Raw genomic sequence first — 27,766 nt, forward strand, 5'->3', positions numbered from 1 at the left:
TGGTGCCTCCCACAAACGGCAGGCATTCCTTCGGGAACGCCTCCGTTTCAGTAGCCACCCCCCCACCCCACCTACAAACAGGGAGAGCTGTCGATCAATATCGACAGCCGCCCCGTTTGTAGTGAGCCTCGGAGCGAGAGAATTTCTCTCTCGCTCCAGGGCTTGTGCATGCGCGCGGTGCACGCTGCATGTGCACAGTACCCCACCATCGACCCGCTTGCGAGTTCTAAGCGCTTGCAAGCGGGTCTGAATGAGGCCCAGAGCATATGCAAATGACTAAGTGACGAAATAGGAAGCGATCACTCAGCAAGGTATAAGCATGCAAACTATGTCTTGGCAAGCGATCACTTTGTTTATGCAGATGCCCATTAGTGTATGTTGAGCTGCCGACTAGCGCACGTCATCTCCAGGAAGTGTATTAAAACATTGGTACATCGAGGACTATCGGAATCGATCGCAGCGCTTGTGGTTGCCTTTACCCTACCGCAAGCACTGCGAGGATTTCAGAGTAAAAAAAAAAGGCTGGTGATGTGTACTATGACGCTGGCTGTTAATTATGCATGCCTCTGAAACGGCATTGAAACACTCAAACACGCCTGCGTTCGCACCTCCTCTCCCCCGGTTTTACTGGACTGGCTCTGTTATAACCCACAAATGGCCTCTCCTGTCACTCATTACACTGGGCTGTCTTTGTAGGGCGAGCGAGCGGTTCCCGATTGCTATGAGCATACGCATGCGCAGATTAGAGAACATCGGCAGCAGCGAGCGGATGCTTGCTAACGACCGGGTCTGAATCAGGCCCCATAACTATAGTGGCTGACATGCTGTCCAGATTGCTATTTTTGTGTTTTCTAACTTTAATACTCAAATTCTGGTTAAACAATTGTGGTATACAATCTATTTCTTTCCGCTTAGCTCCTTTGCTTGCTTATTTTAATAGTATTGTTAACCCATCTCAATGTATTGTTTTTTTCCTAGGTTCATTGGGCTTCCAATCCCTATACCATCATGTTCCTCTTCTTAAAACCCCTACTTTTCCATCCAGCCTAACCATCCTCTCATGCATCTCCCTATCAATGGGGAGGATTTCTGCTTACAGTATTTTTGGCTTCCTCGGTTAAGCTTATCATGCATTTATATTATATATACTTTTGATCTTCCCTTTTATAGACTGACAGCAAAGGATGTCTATCCAAAGATATTGACCTTAGTCTTCTCAAACTTTCAAAATCAAGTTCACATTATTTACAAGTTTCATCGTCACTGACAGAAGATGGCACAGGTAACAATTAAGAAGGAAATAATGATGTTGATTAAAAGGGGCAAATCTACACTAAATCCATAGCAACCTATCTGCAGTTATATTTTATATTTATAGTGGAAGTCAGACATTAAAGAATACAAAAATGGGTGAATACAAGAAGCGCTTCCAATGTTGATGCTGCACAGGGGTGCAGGAGCGGTCTCACAATGCTCCAAAAGACGTAATTTTAACACACAATGAAGTGACCCCCTTTGCGCACCACAAGTGGGATACACTATTACACATATTAAACATAAATACTAAAGAGATGTCCTTACATACAATCCAGACTTAAGAGATAAATTGTTTTCTCTTGAATTTCAAGTCCTTGTTCACAAACGTATTCTCTATTGGCTCCTTTCTCCTTCACGCTCTCCTTATCCGTAATAGGAATGTTAGGCTCAGAAGCCACATAAAAGGGAAGAGACAAGAAAGCCTCCAATAGTGAAAAGTACAGTTTTTAATGATAAACATACATAAAAATGAATTAAAACTCAAACAATGTTCCTCCACCAAACACCAAAATAACATGGAAGGTGTACCAGATGCCAAGGGTGTAGTTTCCAAGCACCCGTAATCGCTTAGCTCTTAAATGCACAATGGCCTCCCAGGATATGTTCAGAACACTGAACTTACGGTAGTATGGATAACTAGTTGCCTGGCTTTCCTTCTGGTTCGATATGGCCTCCCTCCACCTGTGTTTGGAAGCTACACCCTTGGCATCTGGTACACCTTCCCTATTATATTGGTGTTTGGTGGAGGAACATTGTTTGAGTTTTATTTCATTTTTCTGTATGTTTATCATTAAAAACTGTACTTTTAACTATTGGAGGCTTTCTTGTCTGTTACCTTTTATGTGGCTTCTGAGCCTAACATTCCTATTACGGATAAGGAGAGCGTGAAGGAGAAAGTAACCAATAGAGAATAAGTTTGTGAACAAGGACTTGAAATTCAAGAGAAAGCAATTATCTCTTAAGTCTGGACTGTATGTGAGAACATCTCTTTAGTATTTATGTTGAATATGTGTAATAGTGTATCCCACTTGTGGTGCGCAAAGGGGGTCACTTCATTGTTTATTAAGAAGACATTAAAGAATGTTGCCAACATTTAAAAAAAATCTTGGATATTTTACTGCTAGAGAGATGCAAATAAGCAAATTAGTCACAGGCATTTTCTAAAACTATATAATTAAATGCATGGCATGTTAATTGAACATGAATATAATGAAGATTTTCTTTGGTACATTAAATATTCCTCATCAATATACTCCCATGAGCCATAACATTGAAAACACTGAGAGGTATTATCCACTTACAATTGCACCTGTCAAGGGATATTTTAGACAGCAAGTGAACACTCAGTCCTTGAAGTTAATGTGTTGGAAGTAGGAAAAATGGAAAAGCAAAAGGATATGAGCGACTTTGACAAAGCCCAAATTGGGATAGCTAAATGACTTTCCAAAAAGGCAGGTCTTGTGGGGTGTTCCCAGAGTGCATCGGTTAGTACCTACCAAAGTCGTTTAAGGATAAACAGGTAGTGAACCGGCAAGAGGGTCATGGGTGCCCATGGGTGTCATGGGTGCCCAAGGCTCATGGAAGTTCAAGAGGAGTGAAGGCTAGCCCATCTGGTCCAATCCCACAGAAGAGCTACTGTAGCACAAATTGCTGTAAAAGTTAATTCTGGCAATGATAGAAAGGTGTCAGAACACACAGAGAATTTCATCTTGCATAGACTGGTCAGAGTGACCATGCTAATCCCTATCCACCACTGAAAGTACCTACAATGGGCACATGAGCATCAGGATTGGATCATGGAGCAATAGAAGAAGGTGGCCTAATCTAATGAATCACATTTTATTTTACATCATGTGGATGGCTGGCTGCATGTGCATTGTTTACCTGGGGAAAATATGTCACCAGGATGCGCCATGGGAAGAAGGCAAGCTGACAGAGGCAGTGTGATGCTGTGGGAAATGTTCTGCTGGGAAACCTTGGGACCTTGTATTCATGTGACTGTTACTTTAACATGTAACACCCCTTCATGGCAACAGTATTCTCTGATGGCAGTGGCCTCTATCAGCAGGATAATATAACCTGCCACACTGCAAAAAATTGTTCAGGAATGGTTTGAGGAACATGAAAAAAAGTGTTCAAGGTGTTGACTCCAAATTCATCAGATCTTAATCCTATAGAGCATCTGTAGAATAGGGCGGAAAAACAAGTCAGAGCAATGGAGACCCCACCTAACTCGAAAGGACTCAAAAAATCTGGTGTCGTCTTGGTAGCAGATACCACAGGACACCTTCAGAGATCTTATGGAGCCCATGCCTCAATGGGTCAAATTTGTTTTGGTGGCATGAGGGGGACCTACAGAAAATTAGGCAGGTGGTTTTAATGTTATGGCTGATAGGTCTATATATTAACCTGTGAATATATATATTATAATGGCACGGTCCTGCCCTTATATTAAGGCTGACTCGAATAAACTGAATTCTTCCATAGGGAATTCCTGAGATAGGGGTATGATGTTTGAGTGGCTACATCTCAAAAGCTATTGAACTTACTGAGCTGAAAGTTGCATGGACAAGTAGAAATGTTGTTCGGTGTTGCATGCCAAATTTCAGGGCAAAAAACCCCCCAAAAAAGTAGTAATTGGGAGTAATATAAAGTTTAAACTGTCAGTTTTTTTCTTCCACTTCCAGTTTGGTCAAAATTGCCACTTTTCTGCTTTAGTCTATGAGGGATTTTTGGGGAGGCAAAACTCAGGGTAGAGAACGAATTAAGACTTAGGGTTTGTTTTGTTAGGTAGCTCTTGTTCCAGTGTAGGGCCTTTTGGGGTTCATGTAATTGAGAAAGTTACAGTTTTTAAACTATTAGGCCACAAATGCCCCATTATAGAGATAGGGAATGTTAACTTGCTGCACATGCTCAGTAGGTGCCTCCTGCAGGGGGTGTACATTGGCTTCCCCTGGGTGCATAAACATGGCTGGCGGTGTGGGTGCTCGCAATGGTGGAACTTGGCAGAGGTGGAGGGCGTTAGTGGTGGCTGGATGCAGTGGAGGTAGCGGGCGTCAGCAGCTGCAGGGACCCAGCAGCGGTGTGGGCATTAGCGGCAGTGGGGACTTGGTGGTGGTGCGGGCACCTTAGCATCATTATTTAAATTCAATATGGCCACTGTGAGCCAATTGTAGCTTCTGACGTCATCGCTCTGCCCCCCTCAGCTGGTTTATACAAGCCAGCGTGAGGCAGCAGCATGGCAGTTTGTCAGAAGGGAGGGAGAATGGAAGAGCTCCAGATGAAAGAAGATGGCCGAAGTCCTAGTGGGTGATGGCAATGCAAAGAGCTCAAAGACTGCCGTCCACTAGGTAAAGAGGACACCAGAAGCCCTGGGGAGGTGGCAGTCATGAAAAAGAGCTACTTGGCTGCCACCCCCCAGGTGAAGACACTGGAAGCCCTGATGGTTTGGTGGCCACACAAAAGAGCTAATTGGCAGCCACCCGCCAGCCCTTGTGCAATGGCACCTGCCAAGCAAAGATGCCTGAATTAGGGAGCTGAATGTGTATTCTGAATGAGATGGATGTATGGCGTGAGAAGGATGTTGGAACTCAGTGGTATAGTTGAGGTGACCGAATGGGAAGATTGTGGGCACTGAGTGGGATGTGTGTAACACATAAATGCTCAGACCTCAGTTGCATAGACTGCATGTGTGTATTCCAATGAGCACACAATTCTGTGAATTAGCAGCTCCATCATTTTGTGTGAGTTGAATCTGCAGTTAACCACAGGGTGTGATGGCATACCATATCCGTATTGCGCAAGGAACATGTCCACTAAGGCGTCAGCCTTAATGATCAGAATTTCATTGCCTTTTTAAGTTTGAGTGGCAGAAATTCAGTAGGCTTGTAAAATATCAGGTCATCTCTAAGAAGCATGGACATGTGAATCCTTAAGGTTATTTGTCTATGGAATATATATATATATATATATACACAGATCGATATCGGGTAGTACTAAATACATTATGATAAAAACCAGCGCCAATAGAATAGAGGAATCAGACAATAGTTCAGCAGTCAGATAAGGTTAAGTCAACCTTATTAAATGGGATAGAGCAAAGGAAAAAACTGCGCTCTAGAGTCTATGCTGGGACATCAGTTCAAAACATACAATAGAATAAAAAACAACATTTTATTGTAATAAGGCTAAATGCCAATTCAAAGAATTAATATATACACACAATAAAATACATACAAGAGAGTTGATCAGACTCTCAGTATTAGAAGAACAATAAATGTGAACACACAAATGACACAAGTGGGTATAATTAACCAATCTATATTGGAGTGTAACAATATAGAAACACTGATAGTAATGATACTTGTGACCCTGGAGATCCTTAATATTAAGAAAAGTCTCGTAAAATATAAATGACCAGATAAGATATATCCAACCTTCTAAAGAAAGTCTCGTGTAGAATTCAATATAGGACGTATATCAAAATTGTAATAGGAATTCTTTCTCCTGAAGGTAGCAAGAATTCAGGAGAAAGAATTCCTATTACAATTTTGATATACCTCCTATATTGAATTCTACACGAGACTTTCTTTAGAAGGTTGGATATACCTTATCTGGTCATTTATATTTTACGAGACTTTTCTTAATATTAAGGATCTCCAGGGTCACAAGTATCATTACTATCAGTGTTTCTATATTGTTACACTCCAATATAGATTGGTTAATTATACCCACTTGTGTCATTTGTGTGTTTACATTTATTGTTCTTCTAATACTGAGAGTCTGATCAACTCTCTTGTATGTATTTTATTTTGTGTATATATTAATTCTTTGAATTGGCATTTAGCCTTATTACAATAAAATGTTGTTTTTTATTCTATTGTATGTTTTGAACTGATGTCCCGGCATAGACTCTAGAGCACAGATTTTTCCTTTGTTCTTTAGTACTAAATACATAGTGCTAAACCACGCAGGTCACTCCAGGACTTGTGAAATAGTTTTCTTTATATGTGATACGACGTTTCGGGACTGCGCAGTCCCGAAACGTCGTATCGCATATAAAGAAAACTATTTCACAAGTCCTGGAGTAACCTGCGTGGTTTAACACTATTTATTTAATGCTACCCGATATCGATCCACAGGATTTTTGCAGGAGCACCCAGGCAGCTGCTCATCTCTATATAGGAATGCCAGACCATTGGATGCATATATATATATATATATATATATATATATATATATATATATAGTTAATATGAATAGATAGTGAGAATTGTATTTCATGTTTAAAATGTAAGAAGTATATAAAAATAAGGGTAGTTATATTTTATATATAAAATTAATTGGTCTAATTGTTTGTTTTTTATCCGGCTATACATTTAGACAGGATGTGGTCAGGAAGCCACCGGTCGAAATGCTGACCGCTGGCTTCCCGACAGTGAAATCCTGGCATTGGACTAATGATAGGCGTCTAAATACCGATGCCTATCATTAGCCTCACACCGAAATCCTGATGCTCAGCATACCGATCGTAGGTAAGCCGGATGTCGGTAGAGGATAGCCGCTGGAGGGAGGGTTAGGTTTAGGGTCTACTGGGTGGACTTAGGGTTAGGCACCTCCCGGGAGGGTTAGGCTAGGGGAAGAGGAGTTAGGGTCAGGCACCCCCACAGGGAGGTTAGGGTTAGAGATTCCCCCGGGAGGATTAGGTTTAGGGTGCGGGGAGTGTGGGTTAGGTTTAGGCACCCCTGGGGGGGGTTAGGCTTAGGCACTAGAGGGGGAGGTTAGAGTTAGGCACCCCTAAGGGAGGGTTAGGGGGAGAGAGGGTTAGGGATAGCCTTCATACTTAACCTGTCGGGATCTCCATCTGCCGGCCTTCCGGCGTTGGTAATTCATCCACCGGGCTGACGTCCGGCAGTATAACATACCGATTCCATTTGGATACCACTGCACTGATTGGGATGAAACCAATCAGGGCCGTAGCTAGGGAAGTGCAGCCGGTGCCATCGCACAGGGCACCACAGGTCAGGGGGCGCTGTTTGGCCTGTCAAATTTCTGTTTATTATCATTCTTGCTTGTAGCTTCCTCTTATTTTATCCCCAGCATCTCCTGGCCTCTCCTATCTCTTCCCTGGCCCTTCCCCATGAAGCCATGGCCCTTTTTTTGGGTGCATTATGTCCCTTTGAAAAATGAGGGGGGCGCCAATGCTCTTTCTGGCACAGGGCACCAAAAAGTCTAGTTACGGCTCTGAAACCAATTCAATGTGGTCCAGTTGGATCCTGGCTAGGTTTTTGGGGGATTAGAGTCCCAGTCGGACTGGGCAGAACTTGGACCCGGGGAGCCTGTTCTGAGCCTTCCACTAGATGGGTGGTAACATTGGATCCCAGAAGACATTCAGTACTAGGAGGTTAAGGTCTCGGTCAGATCTCCTGTTGGTGTACACTGAGCAGAACTTTGACCTGGGGACGCTGGGCAGGGAATCTGTTCTGGGCCTTCCACTAGATGGATCTGGATGAACACTTCACAGAGGGGTGGTAATTGGTCTAGGATGCCTAATGGAGTGGTTGGGGTCATGGTTGGAATTCACTGTGGAGTGCACAGAGCAGAACTTTGACCTAAGGAGCCTGTTCTGTGTTTTCCACTGGATGGATTTGGATGACATCCCAGGCTTTGGATTAAAATTTCACAGAGTGGTAACATTGGCTACCAGAAGACATACTAGGGGGTTGAGGTCCCGGTCGGACCTCCTGTTGGTGTACGCTGAGCAGAACTTTGACCAGCAGAGCCTGTTTTGGGCCTTGCACTGTATGGATTTATATGAACATTTCATGGAAGGGTGACAATTGGTCTGGGATGCCTAATGGAGTGGTTGGGGTCCTGGTTGGACCTCACTGCAAAGTGCGCCGGGCAGAACTTTGACTCTGATCACCCACTGGATGGATTTGGTAGACATCACATAATAAAATTTAAGTTGAATATTTAAATCCGGGCAGCGCCAGGTACTTCAGCTAGTTATGTATGAAAATCTGGCACAACTGTTTAAATACTGCTTATATCTACTAATAAGTAAGAAAAGTTGGTAACAATGTTAAAGTAACTTTTTGATTCTATACTTCCTGATATACCCTTACTAGATACTCCTTACAGAGGACTGGGCAGGAGGCTACCTATTGCCCTCTACAGATTTACAGTCCCTTATATATAGTGATAAATGGAGAATATGGCAGCCACAGGAGGGTGTGACACTGTATACCAATTAGGAACTATTTGCAATCTTTCCATTGGTCAATGGCATTAGACCACCCCTTAGACTGTGTGCAGTACTACTCAGAGTAATTTTATTTTACATCTTCTCCAACTGGTTGTGTCACATGATGATTGCCGCTACCTGAGAGCAAGGGGATCAGAATCACTAGTCCTCCCCTACCTCAGGGCTTCATATCCACCGAATTCTTGCTGTGTGACTTTGCCACTGGCCACAGAAAATATAAGGTGAATGCAAAAGTGACTTTAAGAAAAAAAATTGACCCACTTTTTTCATGTCTAGTAAAAAAAGGTGAACTTTTTATTATACCAGTAGGAAGCTATATCTGTCCCCAAACACAATATACACTTCACTAGGGTAAGGCAGAAAATGAAATGTATAAAGTGAAAAATGCTACTTTCTGGAGTACATTGTAGGAAATGACTGTGTGACATAAATCTCCAGTAAATTGACAGTAAATTTGTACTTTTGTACTAAACAGTATTTGTCTTCATATAGGCCACATTGAAACAGCCTCAGATGAAGTGTATTTCACTAGATACAAAACAATTACATTTGTGGATACTGGAGACTTCTTCCATACAGGTGTTCCCTTCCATGTCAAGGTAAGTACATTTTCCGAGACCTATCGGTTTTTGGGACTAAATTAATAAGATACAAGGATACACACTTGTTATTTTAAATGGGTTATCTATTATAATTTGCAGAAATAGTGAAAAATAATGACAAATACAGATATGTCCTCCTGTTGCGCACCCACAAACGGGTATGCGCGCTGCATTCGCACCCGTGAATCCATAGGATTGCATGGTGTGAACGAAGCACGCAGCATGATGTAGCGTGGCGCAGGCGGCATTGGCTAATCGCATGGCACATTTACAGAGCAATTTGCAATTTACAGGAAAATAGACAAATAAAATCTGTAAATAACCAGTTTTTCAAACCTCCACAACAAATGATCAGAGATCTCAAAATCTCCATAATCCTTGGTGAATCTATGCAAATAAAGTGAGGTGAATCCAACACCAGAAATTTATATACAGTACAATTGAAAAGAATATACAGTGTATGGTATAAATCCAGCATAGAGCCCTTACAGGGGAGTTTTAAAAGAAGAGCGGGGCTGTGTGTAGTAGATTTTGGCTTGGTGTCAGAATCTACTATGCATACATGGGTCTCCGGGAAAATGGCGCTCGCACCTCATTCCCAGGGACATAATTTTCTCAGTGATTTTTGCTGCTCTGTAGCACCGGCATGACGCTTCAGAGCAGTACTCGGGAGACTACGGACAGGTAATTAAAACACTATATGGGTGCAAGGTTTGTGCGGTGTGGGCTCCCTGGACCCAGGGGCCTGTTTGACCGCACACACTGCACTCATTATAGATATGCCTCTGACAGTGGCGGTTCTATAATGGGTGCACTGTGTGCGGGGCACACGGGCCCCCGGGTCCAGGGGGGCCCCGCACCGCACACCCTGCACTCATATTATTTTAAACTTACCTGTCCGTGGTCCCACGTCAGGTGTCAGCACTGCTCAAAACATCAGAAAATGACAGCCGCGGCCATTTTCCTGGTGTTCTGCACATACGCAGTAGACTCCGGGCACACTCTAGTGCCAGGAGTCTACTAATGCTCCGGTGGCTGGCCAGTCATATCAGTCGGCTGCCGGCCACTGGGGAGAGAGGAGGGGGCCTGCACAGGGAGTGCACACGGGCCCTTTCCTGTCTTAAGGCGCCCCTCGCCTCTGAGTACTTATAGTATCTGCCAGATAATATCTGGGTAATCTTAAATTCATGTAAGGAGCATATAATGGGGACTATAAGGGTGGTGATACATTCTAACTGTAAATATCAGAGAAAGGAAAAGAAACATTTTTTTTTTTTGAAAATGGATGCACTCTGATCCTCTAATGGAGAAATAAAATGCATCTCTATACGGCATGCATTAAAATGGAGGAATATAAAACCTTATACCTAGTTTTTCTTTTTCCTCTCTCTAAAACAAGCCTGGAGAGTAAATCCAGCTGGACCACTTCAGGGGCGGGGCCAAGCTTTTTAGGTCCCCGACCCATCATGGCAAAATGCAGCAAATCAAGGGACTGTGGGTAGGTCTAAAATAACGCAATTTGCATAATTTTAGCCTGGCCCCTCCCTACGGATGCACCATTCCCGGTATTATCTCTCCATCCTGCTCACTTCACTAAGGGTCCAGGGGACTACCCGAACTACCAGGACTCTCCTACACCTTCCTGGAGAGTAGGTAAGTATGCTTTACACAGAATTTACTGGTATCATAAATGATGTTATAGGGGACTAATGGAGAGGAGGATCCTGAGCGCTAAGAATCACTGGTAAACTGCTGTGATGGGTTGATATAGATTTAATCCAGAGTAAATAAACTGTCCTGAGTGGAAGGATATAGGTTTGTGGAGGGAAATCCTTGAGAGTCAAAACAGTAATATCGAAACAGGATAAAAAGTACTCTCGGGTTTAGGGGCCCTGTAACCAAGAGCCTGATTCAATACAGATCACAACTGTGATCGCGGATGCAAATTCTTACGGTTTGCAGCTGCTCAAATATGTTAATGCTTGCCATTGACGCACATTGGGTAGTCACATAGCATTTACAGCAGGTCTGAACAGCGCAGACACTGCAAGTCTCTTTGCACACAGAGGGCTCTCATGCTGCGTATGCAATCGCAGTGACTAATTTATGCACACCCAGGAAACGGCGTTCAAAGACAGACATACCTGCAACCACTCCCCCGTCATCACCCCCACACACTGACAGCCTGTCACTCACTCTGCAATGCTGTCTTCTGTGTGTCCATAATCGCAGTGTGATCGCTGCACGCACGCGCTGCGGCTTGTACGCATGCGTGATGGCAAACAATCAATTGATCTGCATCCGTAGTTGCACTTGCAATCAGTACGGCATCTCAAAACATGTCTGCAAAATATTTATAGAATTGTTTTAAATATAGAGTTAAATACTCCCAAATAATCTGACAGCTACTGTCTAATGTCTTGTTATATTACAGTGTCATATAATACGGGCAGGTATTGAACATAAATCCTTTGGTACAATCGCTTAAAATCTTGTTGGATCTAAACATAGAAGAAATACACAAGTTGCCTCCGACTGGATCAAACAGAGAGATTTTGACATATACTGCGCATGTAGATCACCATAAAAATATCAAACACGTATGTCTCAAAAGGATCCAAGAGAATATCATATGGCAGTAACACCTCATATTAAATCAGTGAGGGTATAGTACAGCAGAGACCTGCACTTGCGAACTACGGATCCTGCGCATATGCAGGTCTCTCACAATCAGTGTTGCATGCAAACCATCGGACAAAGTACTGTCTCTTACACATTATGTCACAAAGTAGTGCCCCTTATACTTTGTCACACAGTAATGCCCCTTACATATTATGCCACACAGTAGTGCACCTTACACTTTATGCCACCCTTATATTTTATATCACACAGTTATGCCCCTTACACATTAATGTCCCTTATGCCACTGTTATGCCCCCTTACACATTATGCCACACCATAGTGCCCCTTATACATTATGCCACACAGTAGTGCCCCTTACACATTATGCCACACAGTAGTGTCCACTTATAATTATGCCACACCATAGTGCCCCTTACACTTTATGCCACACAGTAGTGCCCCCTTACAATTATGCCACACCATAGTGCCACTTACACTTTATGCCACACAGAAATGAAACTGTAAGTTTCCAGCACAGAATAGAGGCTTTTGTAGAGGAGTAAATGTGTGCACAGGCTTGAGGTAGAAGTTTGGCAGAGTAGCATCTACTTTTGTAAAGTACTGTAGTGCGGAAATGAGAATTCCTTTTGTGGAGCAGAATTCTTAAAATGAAGTAATGGGACAAAGTGAGCTCCTTCTTAGGGGCATTTCTTGCTGTGTATTGTTTCTTCTGAATATTTCAGGTTGTGTCTCATGCTACATTTTAATTGGGACCAATTTTACATCTCCACATTGTCTATAGCAGAGAAACAGATTTAGAGTTATACTCGGAGCAATGTATTAAAATGCTTCACACACACAAAATTCACCTCCATTGGCTGACATGCCTGCAGATATGGGTCAATGATTTCACAAAAGTTCAAATACATGTAGACATGGCCTAGTCACTGGTGTCAGGTAATAGTAGGATGTTGTCCTAAAGATGAAGGAATGGCTTTACCCTTATCCCTTATGGACTGCACTCCCTCCCCCCAGTAAAATCTTCCATCCACAAGGACTGCCTACCAGTGGTACTGTCTTCTCATTGGAAGCACTTTGTGCTGATCACAGCCATACAGGCAGTCCCAGGGGAGGTGTTTTATCCCCCTGGGACTGGCAGTCCAAACTCTAATAGCAGAGAGAGTGCTTCCCATAGGAAGTCACTCCCCTGCTATAAGGCAGCCTTATCTGGCTTCTAGAGGCTGCAGTTGATGCAGTCCCTAGAAGCCAGTCTGTTTGCTAGTAGTGCCGGACCCCCTTATTTTGCTTTGCTGCTGCTGGATTTCAGCCCCGCCTCCCAGTGACATCAGCTATTAATCACTGGGATGGCAGGGAGGAGAAGGCTGCATAGACTGCAGCCTATGACATTCAGACCTCCAAGCCAGACAGATAAGGAGCCGCGGCTGATCCTGATTATGGCATATGTAAAGCTACACATTTATCTTGTGAAAGGAATCATGTGATTTATGCAGATGATTCTATTACTGAATATGTAACAGGGGTGGGCAATAGGTGGCCCTCCAGCTGTTGTTGGACTACAGTACAAATCCCAACATGCCCTGCAACTTTTTTAACATGACCAAATAGTAAAACTGTTGCAGGGCATTCTGGGATGTGTAGTTCTACAACATCTGGGGGGGGACGCTTTTTGCGTTTACAATATGAAAGTTTCCGATCAGCAGTCTGCATTTGTCATCCCCAGGTGCTTGTTGTTGATGAGAAAAAACAGCCCATGGCTAATGAAGCCATATCCTTATACGTGGATGAACATAATGAAAAGGTCTCAGAAATAGTTACTGACGTAAATGGAATAGCTCATGGTACACTGAACACCTCTACCTGGCACAGCTTTATATTAATAATGGTAAGGTTACTTGCCACAAAGTGGGGCTGTTGTATATTCCTGTTTTACTAATGTACATAAGGTAAGTGACAAAGGTAAGTAACAGAAAACATAAATTATGAACCTGTACTAATAGGGCCATTGGCCCAGATTCTGTTTTATGTTGTCATGGTCTAATTTCTGTGTAGATATGTCTGTGAATAATTGACTACAGCAATGCAACATTTTGTACCTTCTAATGATAGTTCAGTATCTGGGCAGATGTATACATTCCTCACTGAAAGTGTTCATTCACACTTGTACACTTGGCATTGCTCCCATATTCAAAATGCAATTTTGTACCAATGCCGGCAATTTTGCTCTTTCCTTATGGTGAACAGCAAGCTGTAATTGTACATGGTCATGTTTTCTTGGGCAAATACGTCTTGTATTATTAGTTACAGGGGGAGATGTATCAAGACTTGGGGGCCTATTTACTAAGCAGTGTTAGGAGACAGAGTGAAAAGTGATAAGAAAGTGATAAGGTGCCAGCCAATCAGCTCCCAACTGTCATCTCACAAGCTGTGTTTGAAAAATGACAGTTGGGAGCTGATTGGCTGGCACCTTATCACTTTCTTATCAGTTTTCACTCTGTCTCCTAACACTGCTTAGTAAATAGACCCCTTGGAGAGAGATAAAGTGCTTAAAGAAACCCATCAGCTCCTGTCATTTAACTAGCACAGTCTTTGGAATTTCAATATATGCCTGACCTTCAAGAGTTGCTTTGAGCAGTTATCCTTGTTTAATCCTCAGCATATTTCTATACTAGAGAATGGATATGTTTCTCCCAGAATGTATTGAAGGTTGGCATACGTTTAGTGTTGGTAAGATTCTTCATACGAATATCTGTTGCTTCAGCCAAATCTAATAAATACAGCTTTCTATATTGAGCTCAAATGCCAACATTAGGATGTATTACCATAGTAACGTGATTCATTTGGCCAGGTATCTGGTAGAATGGACCTTGTTCCAATGTGATATAAGTATCCACCTGTGCTCGAATAGATACAAAAGATTTGTAATTCTCATGTTTCGCTGTCGGAGTCACATGTTAATCCCATCATCACTGACCTGCACCCACCACAGGTGTGATACTTCAATGCACGCCACACACATGGGGGCTCATGCCCCATCCATTAAAGAATTAAAAAATGGCTGGCAATTTGTGGTGACATTAAAAATTAGATTATTTCTGGCTAAATGAAAGTATGGAGAGGTGTTGGCAAGCTGGCCATGGGTACTAATATCCCCAGCATGTTGTCCAGTAAAGTATATGATTAATCTAAGCAAGAATTTATAGTGCAAAGCAATTTATTAACATTACTTCTAACTTACGTCACAACGTACATGTGGAATAACTCGTCTCATATGCTGTGTCCCCAGGCAAGGCTTTCATCTGACAGTGATGATGACCACAGTGCATTTAGGCAAGAGCAGGCAGACAAATGGCTAGCCTCCTATTACTCTGAGAGTCACAGTTTTCTGAATATACAAACTAGTTCAGAGAACATTCCCTGCGACTCCGATCTGCCGGTGACTGTGGAATACGACATCAATAAGAATGATCCAAAATCTGATCATCTCACTTTCTTCTACTTTGTAAGTATCCTGCCTATAGTGACTGATAACTGTAATGTGTGAGCTAATTAGGGAGCAAATGGAGCTTTTATCAAATAAAATTGTAATAATTGAAGCATCCTTAGAACACTAGCCTCTTATCTTTTTATGTATAATAAATACCACCTACAGTACTTGCTCTTTTTGCAGCATGGTATCACAGTGGTTAGCATTGTTGCTTCACAGCACTGGGGCCAAAGGATGGATGCTGACAATAATGTTTACTAGAGATGTGCGCTGACCCCCGTATTTTCGGTTTTGTTGTTGCTGCAGTCCTGAAAACATGCTAGTAACTGAATTGTCCTCTGTCCATATGAACCCAAATGTGTGTTTGTGTGGCAACAAATTTAAACTGGGGCACAGTGCTACAGATGAAAGGGTCTTGTTTAGACTTTAGAGTTGAGCAAATACCTTTTATTTGTTTGAGTCAGATATGCATTTTCACACTGCACCTGTGCACAAAGATATGTACTCATAACTGTATGAACATTTTTTCATATCTTCAACATATCACTACCTACAATTAGGGGAAGGGAATTTAGAGGATAGTGAAGGCCGAGTACAGTAAGTGCTGTTAGGTGTAATTGCATCTCAGTCATGAATGTATGCACAGATACCCCAGTAAGGAGGCGTGTGCTGGAGAAATGATGCATAGGGGTAAATTTACTAAGATGGGAGTTCTATTAAGAAGTGATGTTGCCCATAGCAACCAATCAGATTCTACTTCTCATTTATCTAGCACCTTCTGGAATCTGATTGGTTGCTATGGGCAACATCACTTCTTAATAGAACTCCCATCTTAGTAAATTTACCCCATAATATGTGATGATGTTGAATATCAGCAGCACTATGAGGCCTCTTCTGTTTGGCAGATTGCACATTGAAACCAAGCTGATAGTATGCCATGCATTAGTAGTTATCTATTTTCTAGATGCACTTGGTTCCAAAAACTATAAAAATATAACTTTTATTCTTTTGACATTAAAAATGTAAACTTTTAAATGGCAATAGACATGTAGATCATATTAAAAAGAAAAGCTTTATTTCCAGTAGTAACATCCTCCTATTTCTGATATTTTGTATAATATTTATAAATACTTATATACAGTATGTTGTAATTACTGGAGTTTGTTATATGTTGCTGTATAGGTATACAGCTGAAAAATATCTGGAAAATATCAGAGCCTAATTTGCAATATGCCTAAATAGCCTTAACTCAATATCATACATTTTACTTATATTATGTGAATTTGGCTCAATGTAATGAATGTCTGTTGTTTTCCAAGTCTGAAAATGAATAAAAATGAGAACTGAAACTATACAGTGACCATTTTTTATTATATAACCTTCAGTATAAATTTACAAAGCCCTAATGGCAGTAAATTTGTTGCATATATGATAATGGCTTATTACAATAGAGTGCTGTTAAATTATGTTTCAATTAGATATTCAATTGTGTTATAGCTACAGATTATCTTAAGGGTACGTTGTATCTTTTGCTGATATGTCAAGGAGCTCTGTGGGCACTGCAGATAGGTTGCTATTCATGAAATTTTGTATCAAGTCTCTTAGAAGGAAATACTGCATTTGTGTTTTTGCTTAATAAAAGCAATTAATTCCTTTTGAATTAGTATGTCAAGCCTTTTAACAGAGAACAACTGCATTTCTGATTTGACTTGATAGAAAGGGAGTTCATTCCTTTTATTAAGCCAAAACACAAATGCAGTATTTCCTGCTAATGACCAAATATTCTCTGTAAAGCACTGTGGATTACGCCTCCGTTTGGCGAGCCACCCCACCTGCCCGCCTCCAAAACGGGGCGAGCTGTCAATCACAATCGACAGCCGCCCGTGTTGGTGCGAGACCCGTAGCGATGGATCGCCCGTCGCTGGGCGGGTCTCGCACATGCGCACGCCGGAGCCAGCTCTGGCGTGCGCATGCGCAGTAAGGGACCTTCAACCCGCTTGCGAGCGATGTGCGCTCGCGAGCGGGTCTGAATCAGGCCCTGAATCTCTTACACTGCACGCTTTAAACCCTGCTGCATATGGGGGTTTGTAGCCGAAAGCCAATCAGAGTCCCCATGCTAACCCCTGTCCACCGTTGAAATTGCATACAATGGGCAGGTGGGCATCAGAACTGGACCTTGGATAAAAGAAGAAGGTTGTCTGATCTGATGAATCCCATTCTCTTTGGCTTAACTAGATACGTTTGCATTGTTTGCCTAGGGAAATGATAGCACGTTGATGCATAGTGGGAAGAAACCAAGCCAGTAGAGGGAGTGTGATGTTTTAGATCACATGAATATTAATTTAATGGGTACCATCTATCTAAACACCAATGCGGAACGGGTAAGTCTTTTCATGGCACCGGTATTCTCCGATGGAAGTGGCCTCTTTCAGCACGGTAATGTGCCATACCACTCTGCATGGATTGTTATAAACTGATTAGAAGAGCACTATGAAGAGTTTAAGCTGTCGCCTTGGCTTCCAAATTCACTAGATCTCAGTCCAGTAGAGCACTGTGGTACTGTATGTGTTGCAACAACAAAACTGATCTGCGGTGGCAGCACTTTGCAACTTACAGGAGTAAAGCTGGCCACACACTAGACCAACTTACATCCAAACATCCAACTAGTTGATTGGTTGGAATGAAAATATGGTAAGGTATGAAAGAAAATGACAATCAGCAATTTGCTCCCAAACACTGGGAAATGGACAAAAACTGTTGTTTGAACAAATTGTTTAGATCAAAAATTTAACAAACTTGTCTGAACGACCATTTTCATCTGTTTTCTGGCATATAGGAGCAAATTGCTGATCATCATTTACTCCCATCCGTTACCAGATTTTCATTCCAACCAGCCAATTAGTTGGATGGTTGGATGAAAGTAGGTCTAGTGTGTGGCCAGCTTAAGAGTAATGTCCTGGTAGCAGATATCGCAGGACAAATTCATAACGAAGTCTTGTAAAGTCCATGTCTCAGCAACAACAGCAAATTGTTCAAAATTTGGCTCATCAGTGTATATTTTTATCTTCCAATCATCTACTATTATATTACATTACTTTTCTATAAACAATATATGACTTTCTTTTTTTTCCTCAGCTGCTCTCTAAAGGTGGAATCAATTCTTACAAGGAACATAAATTAGACCTTAAAGAGCAAGTGCATAACCCAAGTGAGTATAATAATCATACATACAAAACATAAATGTTGCAATGCAGTCAGGGCAACAGAGGGGGGAGGACTAATATCCCAGGCCCAGGTTTGTTAGAGGAGCCTGGCCCGGGTCAATGCTAAAGTGGCGGCTACCAGTGCCCCTTGTACAGGAGCGGCTGCCAACACATACTATTTTTTAGCATTTTGTAAAAAGGGCCGTGGCCACTCCTCCCGAGATTGGCCACTCCCCCTCAGTACGGGGACATGTGGCCACTCTCGACGGCCCAGCTGAAGGACCCCACCCCCTCCTCTAATGTTATGTTTTAGACCATGCATTGAAATTATACATTATGATTCTTTTATAGGGACATTTACCTGATACAACAGGAACATGGATGACCATATGTGCTTGGCTTGTTTCTATAGAAATGTCATGCTGTCAATCAAAATTAGCGGTTCGGTTAACAGATCTAATTTTTTGTTGTTTCAAAATGCAGCATATTACAGACTATGAATGCCATTGTGAAAAAAAAATAAAATAACCAACACTTAACTCATCCCAGTGATAACCTAACCTTCTCTTTTTACAATGGCATGTATTTTGCCTTTACTATACCTAATGCAGTTCTAATTTAGTTTTAGACACTGGCTGGTGTGTACAGGGGTCCCCTATTATAAATAGAATGCATTAATGGGGTATATATAATCCATACTTGTCGACATTCAGCTCCCTCCTTCCGGGAGGGAGCTGAATGCGTGCATACAGCGGGGGGGGGGGTGGCCGGGCACTGACTCCATATGGGGTCACAATGCCGAAAATAAAGGCAGTGTGAAGCAGGGGGCGGAGCCACGATGACGCGATTTGGCGTGAATCACGTCACCGTCCCGCCCCCCGCTGTTCTAGTACTAGTCTGGGGGTGGCAGGCGGCAGCCAGAAGGCTTGCCTGCCTTTACAGGGGGCCAGGAGCGGCACCCAATATTCGGAAGGCTCCCAATGAAATCGGGAGGGTAGGCAAGCCTGATATAATCAGGACCATCATCATGGGATATATTATTTATCATTCCTGTCAACCTGATGAAGGGGCATGTGGCCCCGAAACATTGATGTATAGCACCTATGACTGATTAAATCAGCACTTGGTTCAACTACTACAATGACTCTGAGTGCTGCCTCTTGTGGGCATGTATAGTGGGGACACCGTTCCCTGTAAAGGAGGGCACCAGAGGTAGTATTATTGCATTACCATTATGAGTGCCGGATCACTGCTGTTCTATATAATATATATATATATATATATATATATATTAGGGGTGAGCGGGTTCGGATTTCTGAAATCCGAACCCCCCCCGAGCCCCCCCAATCCGAGGCAGATCCGAGTCAGGCTCGACTTTTCCCGCCTGACTCGGATCTGAAATCGAGGCAAAACGTCATCATCCCGCCTTCCGAGTCTCGCGGGTTTTGGATCCTATATAAGGTACCTGCGTCGGCGCCATTTTCTCACTCGGCTGTGGACAGTGAAGAGGGAGGGTGGGAGTTAGTGTAGTGTAGTGTAGTGCTGCTGTTGTCCACTACTTCAAAGTCCATAGGGGCTGGCTGTGTTGTGCTGTGCTGCTGTTGTTAATAGGGGCTGTGTCCACTACTTCAAAGTCCATAGGGGCTGGCTGGACTGTGTTGTGCAGTCAGTTCTCCATAGGGGCTGTGTCCACTCCAAAGTCCTGTGCAGTGTCCCAGTCCTAAAGGGGTGCTGTAGTGTTGTCCAGGGGGTGCTCTGTCCATCAGGGGTGCTCCCCCCAAGTGCTAAAAAAATAATATATTTTCTGTGTTTGTGAATTGTGTGCGCAGTAGCCGCACGTGCATCAACAAAGTAGTGCCAAGCGTGCGCCTGTGTCATAAGTAAAGGGCCGGCTGGCTTGACCGTTAAAGGGTGCTGTAACCCCCGAAAGTACACTCCAATCCAAACCAAAAAAAAATTATTTTCTGTGTTTGTGAATTGTGTGCGCAGTAGCCGCACGTGCATCAACAAAGTAGTGCCAAGCGTGCGCCTGTGTCATAAGTAAAGGGCCGGCTGGCTTGACCGTTAAGGGTGCTGTAACCCCCGAAAGTACACTCCAGTCCAAACCAAAAAAAAAATTATTTTCTGTGTTTGTGAATTGTGTGCGCAGTAGCCGCACGTGCATCAACAAAGTAGTGCCAAGCGTGTGCCTGTGTCATAAGTAAAGGGCTGGCTGGCTTGACTGTTAAGGGTGCTGTAACCCCCGAAAGTACACTCCAGTCCAAACCAAAAAAAAAATTATTTTCTGTGTTTGTGAATTGTGTGCGCAGTAGCCGCACGTGCATCAACAAAGTAGTGCCAAGCGTGCGCCTGTGTCATAAGTAAAGGGCCGGCTGGCTTGACCGTTAAAGGGTGCTGTAACCCCCGAAAGTACACTCCAGTCCAAACCAAAAAAAAATTATTTTCTGTGTTTGTGAATTGTGTGCGCAGTAGCCGCACGTGCATCAACAAAGTAGTGCCAAGCGTGCGCCTGTGTCATAAGTAAAGGGCCGGCTGGCTTGACCGTTAAAGGGTGCTGTAACCCCCGAAAGTACACTCCAGTCCAAACCAAAAAAAAATTATTTTCTGTGTTTGTGAATTGTGTGCGCAGTAGCCGCACGTGCATCAACAAAGTAGTGCCAAGCGTGCGCCTGTGTCATAAGTAAAGGGCCGGCTGGCTTGACCGTTAAGGGTGCTGTAACCCCCGAAAGTACACTCCAGTCCAAACCAAAAAAAAAAATTATTTTCTGTGTTTAGCCGCATGTATATATCAAATCGATATAACATAAATGGAGGACCAAACTTTCTCCGATAAAAATAAAATAGAGAAAGATCAAAAACCACTTCCTCCTAGTGCTGAAGCTGCTGCCACTAGTCATGACATAGACAATAACATGCCATCAACGTCGTCTGCCAAGGCCGATGCCCAATGTCATAGTAGAGGGCACATACAATCCCAAATGGCAAAGTTCAGGAAAATGACCTTGAAAAAGACATTTAAATCAGCTGAAGAGAAACGTAAACTTGCCAATATGCCATTTACGACACGGAGTGGCAAGGAACGGCTAAGGTCGATCCCTAGTATGTTCATGACTAGGGGTTCAGCTTCACATGACGATGGAAGCCCTCCTCCCACTAAAAAAATCAAAAGAGTTAAGCTGGCAAAAGCACAGCGAAGAACTGTGCTTTCTAAGAAGATATCACAAATCCCCAAGGAGAGTCCAAGTGTGGTGGTGGTTGCGATGCCTGACCTTCCCAGCACTGGACGGGAAGAGGTGGCTCTTTCCACCATTTGCACGCCCCCTGCAAGTGCTGAAAGGAGCACCCATAGTCCACTTGCTGATATGCAAATTGAAGATGTCACTGTTGAAGTACAACAGGATGAGGATACTGGTGTAGCTGGCGCTGAGGAGGAAGTTGGCGAGGAGGATTCTGATGGTGATGTGGTTTGTTTAAATCAGGCTCCGGGGGAGACAGTTGTTGTCCGTGGGATGAAAAAGCCCATCACGGTCATGCCTGGGCAGAAGACCAAACATTCCACCTCTTTGGTCTGGCAATATTTCTATCCAAATCCAGACAACAACTGTCTTGCCATATGTACCATATGTAAAGGTGAAATAAGTAGGGGTAGGGACGTCAACCACCTAGGAACATCCTCCCTTATACGGCACCTGCAGCGCGTTCATAAAAAGTTACTGTCAAGTTCAGAAACTTTGGCTAAGACCGTAAGCAGTCCAGGGACACCTAAATCCCGTTGTCCTGTTGTATCCAAGCGCCTGCAAACCACACCGTCAACTCCCTCCTCGTCAATTTCCTCCTTAGTCAGGATCGGAAGTAGTCCTGCAGGCCATGTCACTGGCATGACTGACTCTCCTATCCGGGATTCCTCTGGAGGATCCTGCATTGCTACGCCTACTGCTGCCGCTGCTGCTGTTGCTGCTGCTGCTGGGAGTCGTTCATCATCCCAGAGAGGAAGTAGGAACACCACTACTTTTACTAAACAATTGACCCTCCAACAGTCCTTAGCGAGGAGGATGAAGTACGACAGCAGTCATCCTGAAGCAAAACGTATAACTGAGGCCTTGACTGCTATGTTGGTGTTAGACGTGCGTCCGGTATCCGCCATTAGTGCAGTGGGATTTAGACAATTGATGGAGGTAGTGTGTCCCCGGTTCCAAATCCCGTCTAGATTCCACTTCACTAGGCAGGCGATACCGAGACTGTACAGAAACGTCAGAAAAAGTGTCCTCAGTGTCCTGAAAAATGCCGTTGTACACAATGTCCACTTAACCACGGACATGTGGACAAGTGGAACAGGGCAGACTAAGGACTATATGACTGTGACAGCCCACTGGGTAGATGTATCACCTTACGCAGCAACAGCAGCAGCGTCACCAGTAGCAGCATCTCAGAAACGCCAGCTCGTTCCAAGGCAGGCTACGCTGTGTATCACCGGTTTCAGTAAGAGGCACACCGCCGACAACCTCTTAGAGAAACTGAGGGAAATCATCGCCCAGTGGCTTACCCCACTTAGACTCTCCTGGGGATTTGTGATATCTGACAACGCCACCAATATTGTGCGGGCATTACATCTGGGCAAATTCCAGCACGTCCCATGTTTTGCTCACACAATAAACTTGGTGGTGCAGAATTTTCTGAAAAGCGACAGGGGCGTGCAGGAGACGCTTTGGGTGGCCCGAAAAATTTCTGCCCACTTTCGCCATTCAGCGACTGCGTGCCGAAGACTGGAGCGCCAGCAAACACTCTTGAACCTGCCCCGCCATCACCTGAAGCAAGAGGTTGTGACGCGGTGGAACTCAACCCTCTATATGCTTCAGAGGATGGAGGAGCAGCAAAAGGCCATACAAGCCTATACATCCACCTATGACATAGGCAAAGGAGGGTGTATGCACCTGACTCAAGCGCAGTGGAGAATGATTTCCGTGTTGTGCAAGGTTCTCCCGCCCTTCGAACTTGCCACACGTGAAGTCAGTTCAGACACAGCCAGCTTGAGTCAGGTCATTCCCCTCATCAGGCTTTTGCAGAAGCAGCTGGAGAAAGTGAAGGAGGAGCTAAGACGGAGCGATTCCGCTCGGCATGTGGGACTTGTGGATGAAGCCCTTCATTCGCTTTGCCAGGATTCCAGGGTGATCAATCTGTTGAAATCAGACCACTACATTTTGGCCACCGTGCTCGATCCTAGGTTTAAAGCCTATGTGGTGTCTCTCTTTCCGGCCGACACAAGCCTGCAGAGGTGCAAAGACCTGCTGGTGAACACACTGTCAGCTGAAGCGGAACGTGACACGTCAACGGCTCCTTCTTCATTTTCTCCCGCAACTGGGGCTGCCAGGAAAAAACTTAGGTATCCTAAGCAACCTGCTGGCGGTGATGCAGGGCAGGCAGGACCAAGTTTGGACATCTGGTCCGGACTGAAGGACCTGGCAACAATTTCTGACATGTCTACTGTCACTGCATATGATACTGTCACCATTGACAGAATGGTGGAGGATTACATCGGTGACAGCATCCAAGTAGGCATGTCAGACAGTCCATACCTGTACTGGCTGGAAAAAGAGGCAATTTGGAGGCCCCTGTACAAGCTGGCTCTATTTTACCTGAGTTGCCCCCCCTCCAGTGTGTACTCCGAAAGAGTGTTTAGTGCAGCCGGGAACCTTGTCAGCGAAAGGCGTAGGAGGTTGCTTCCACAGAATGTGGAGAAGATGATGTTCATCAAAATGAATTATCAGCTCTTCCAGGGAGACCAGCCTCCAGAAGGTACAGAGGGACCTGTGGTGGTGGATTCAAGTGGGGACGAGTTAATACTTTGTGAGGATGAGGATGTACACACTGAAGAGGGTGAGGAATCGGTGGATGAGGAGGATGAGGATGACATCTTGCCTCCGTAGAGCCAGTTTGTGCAGGGACACATTAATTGCCAGCTTGTTTTGTGGGGGCCCAAACGAACCAATCATTTCAGCCACAGTTGTGTGGCAGACCCTGGCGCTGAAATGATTGATTTGTTAAAGTGTGCATGTCCTGTTTATACAACATAAGGGTGGGTGGGAGGGCCCAAGGACAATTCCATCTTGCACTTCTTTTTGTTCTTTGCATTATGTACAGTTTGGGGCCTAGTTTTTCTAACTGCCATCCTGTCTGCCACTGCAGTGTCACTCCTAGATGGGTCACGTGTTTGTGCCGCCCACTCGTGTCGCTTAGCATAGTCATCCAGCTACCTCGGTGCAACCTTTTGGACATAAAAACACTATTGTGAGGTGTTCAGAATAGACTGGAAATGAGTGGAAATTAAGGTTATTGAGGTTAATAATAGCATAGGAGCAGAGAAACCAACAAATTCTGTGATTTTAGCTGTTTTTATGCTTTTTTAAAAAAAAATACAGATCCAAAACACAAAACCCAGAACCCAAAACACGGAAGGGTGGTTTTGGCAAAACCAATCCAGATCCAAAACACGAAGAAAGATCCAGATCCAAAACCAAAACACGAAAAGTGGCCGGTGCACACCCCTAATATATATATATATATATATATATATATATATATATATATATATGTTACATAATTGCAATAGTTCTATGGTCTATTCACTACAGTGCATAATCTGGTAGATTACACTGCATGAGCTATCAGTACTGTATTTAGTATATATATATATATATATATATATTTATTTATTTATGCCATGCACTGTAGTATTCATGTTGTTTGCAGACTTCATCCTCTCTACTGGTTGGCAAAGCCTCTGCTCTGAGATGTTTGCTATACGGTCACCAATGCAGGATTGTGTCTGATTTATGTTATTTACTTTGTTTGCAGCAGTACATGGGTCATTCTCTATAAATGTCCATGTAGACACAAATTTGGCTCCTGCTTTTGATCTCTTCATTTTCGCTGTATTGCACAATGGAGAAACTGTTGTAGGTAGAGCACAATACAACGTTGCAGACTGTTCCAAGAATCAGGTGAGTAAATAAGAATCGACAATACCAGAATGCTTCATAGAGGTGGTAAATGTGTATGAAGAGGATAGTTGTTGACTTAAATTACATTGTTACTATCATCCTCTATTTATATGGTGCCACAAGTGGTCCATAGTGCCTTACAGAGGGGTCTATTCATAAAGAACATGAAGTGGCTCACAATAAATGACACTATAGCAGTAGCCATTCATGTATCCTTACCTCTCCGGCATCTTCTGGCGCTGTCTGTCCCCTCCACGATCCCTGGAAGCAGTGAGAATGCAGACATATCAGGAGACCGTTATGCCTGCTTCTCACTGCACATGCCTCGGCGTCTGAGACCAGCAGGTCACGTCAGACCTGATGCAAAGGACACTGGGAAAAGGGGGCGGAGCCAGTGCCGGGTGCCGGACAGAGAGCAGGGAAGTATGCCACTTCCCTGCTCTGTTTGGTGCGTTGTACAGATTAATTTACACTCAGATGGCAAATCTGTACCGCAGGAGAGGAAAGGAAAGCTGAGCTTTCCGTGCCTTTATGAATCGCACTCACCATACAAAAGTATGGTGATGCAATGCAGGCATGGAGCAGGGGTGCCGCTGGAGAAGGAGTAACCTTCTCCATGGTAACTTGCTCCATGAATTGCACGAAGCAGGGAAGATCCCTAATTTCATCTAAACAGGGCTCTTCTCTGCTTTATGAATAGACCCCCATAGTACATAAACATAACTAGTGCAAACAAACAAGAAAAAAGTGCAAAAGACTTACAGTACGAAACATTGCATAACATGGTATACACGCTATATAAACATTGCTACATATTCAGTCAAAATACTCACAAAATAAGCCATATCTGAACCCATAGGTTAAATGCCTATGTTGGTAGTTTGGAGGAAATTATAAGTGAGGGGATCAAAAGCACAAGAGAAGAGGGTCCTGCTCGTGAGAACTTACAAAATAAAGGGAAGGTGCAGACAGACAGGGATGAATCAGATGGGAGCAAGGAGCATAGAGCAGAGGGTTAGACTGAGAGCTGGAAGGTTTTAAGGTGGAAATTGACATACAACAAATTAAGGTCTAAATTTTACTGCTTTTTCAGCAAACTGCTGCTTTGTGAACTGTGCAAATTACTAAAGGCAAAACTGCACATAATACTAATTATTATGTAAACATTTGTGTACATGTGCATGCTGAATCTTGTAGTTCTCTGATCTGTTCCTCACACCACCCTAAAGCCAGGTACACACGAGACAATATGTCACCCGATCTGGCGCACCGGAGCGACATATCGGGCACATCGTCCGACAGGCGATATCGTTATAATTTGCATTCAGCAGCACGGCCCTCGTCGTCACTCCATCGTCGACGGCATCAGCAAATGTGTATACACTTGTCGATGCCGGCACCCCTGCCTGGTCCCATCGCTAACGAGATCGTACACACTAGACATCGTCTAGTGCGTACCTTTAGAGACCGAGGCAAATTCTGAGTAGACTGAGCTGTATTAAATGAAAGAGATGAAATTGGTGTTTAAAATTTGGTTTTGTTGTCTGGCCTAAGCCATATGCTGCTTGTTGTTAATAGGTTAGTAAAACCCCCACAAACTGACCTGTCGCTTGCCAAGCTGCAGGATGAAAATGCCTTAGTCCTGCAGTTTGGATGTGTGGTGTATTGCACAATATATATTAAACCACAGTTTAGTTAATTGTCCCCCAAAGATTTGAATGTACAGTATAAGTTATTGAATTTTCTATAAATGGCTGTATCAGGTATTGTTATACACCAGAGTAGTCCACAAACCTGATAATTTAACCTTGCATATGCTGGTGTTGAGTATTTTTTCAGGTACTATGCTACAGGGTCAGTCAATAATAAATGGCAAATGCCCCAGTAACTATACAGGATAACTGTTATAGTAAATAGATAAAACTTAGCATATTTAGGATGCTCCAGATAGTGCTCCACTTCGTAAGAGTGGGGGGCCCACCCCCTAAGCTTGAATATCATGATGTCATAGGTTTAGGGGGCCTGGCTGGCCCAGGGCACAATGCTGCACTGATGCAGCATTGACTGCCAGCCAACATAAAGTATTAGAATACATGGATCTCCCTGATTGCCCCTGGACCCCCCTCTACAGTTATCTCATTGCTTCCTCACTCCATATCACACTGACCCCCGTATTGTTATTTATTTATTTTATGTAGTTCCAGATCTCTGTGTCTGGCTGCGATATACACTATTTAAGAATTTTTTTTGCC

General features: G+C 43.5%; 1 protein-coding gene across 1 annotated transcript in view; it reads left to right on the forward strand.

Annotated features, from left to right (window-relative positions):
- The window catches only part of LOC148518860 (alpha-2-macroglobulin-like), a 158,927-nt gene that overhangs the window by 51,940 nt on the left and 79,221 nt on the right, over positions 1-27,766 (forward strand). Inside the window, exons 10-15 of the mRNA XM_088476943.1 lie at positions 1,171-1,282; positions 9,077-9,183; positions 13,550-13,711; positions 15,113-15,328; positions 18,449-18,521; positions 25,369-25,514. Of these exons, the coding sequence (XP_088333069.1) occupies positions 1,171-1,282; positions 9,077-9,183; positions 13,550-13,711; positions 15,113-15,328; positions 18,449-18,521; positions 25,369-25,514 (816 nt within the window). The remainder of the gene's footprint in view (positions 1-1,170; positions 1,283-9,076; positions 9,184-13,549; positions 13,712-15,112; positions 15,329-18,448; positions 18,522-25,368; positions 25,515-27,766) is intronic.

This window comes from Taudactylus pleione, unplaced genomic scaffold, assembly GCF_031769625.1.
Source record: "Taudactylus pleione unplaced genomic scaffold, aTauple2 ptg000198l, whole genome shotgun sequence".
NCBI lineage: Eukaryota > Metazoa > Chordata > Amphibia > Anura > Myobatrachidae > Taudactylus > Taudactylus pleione.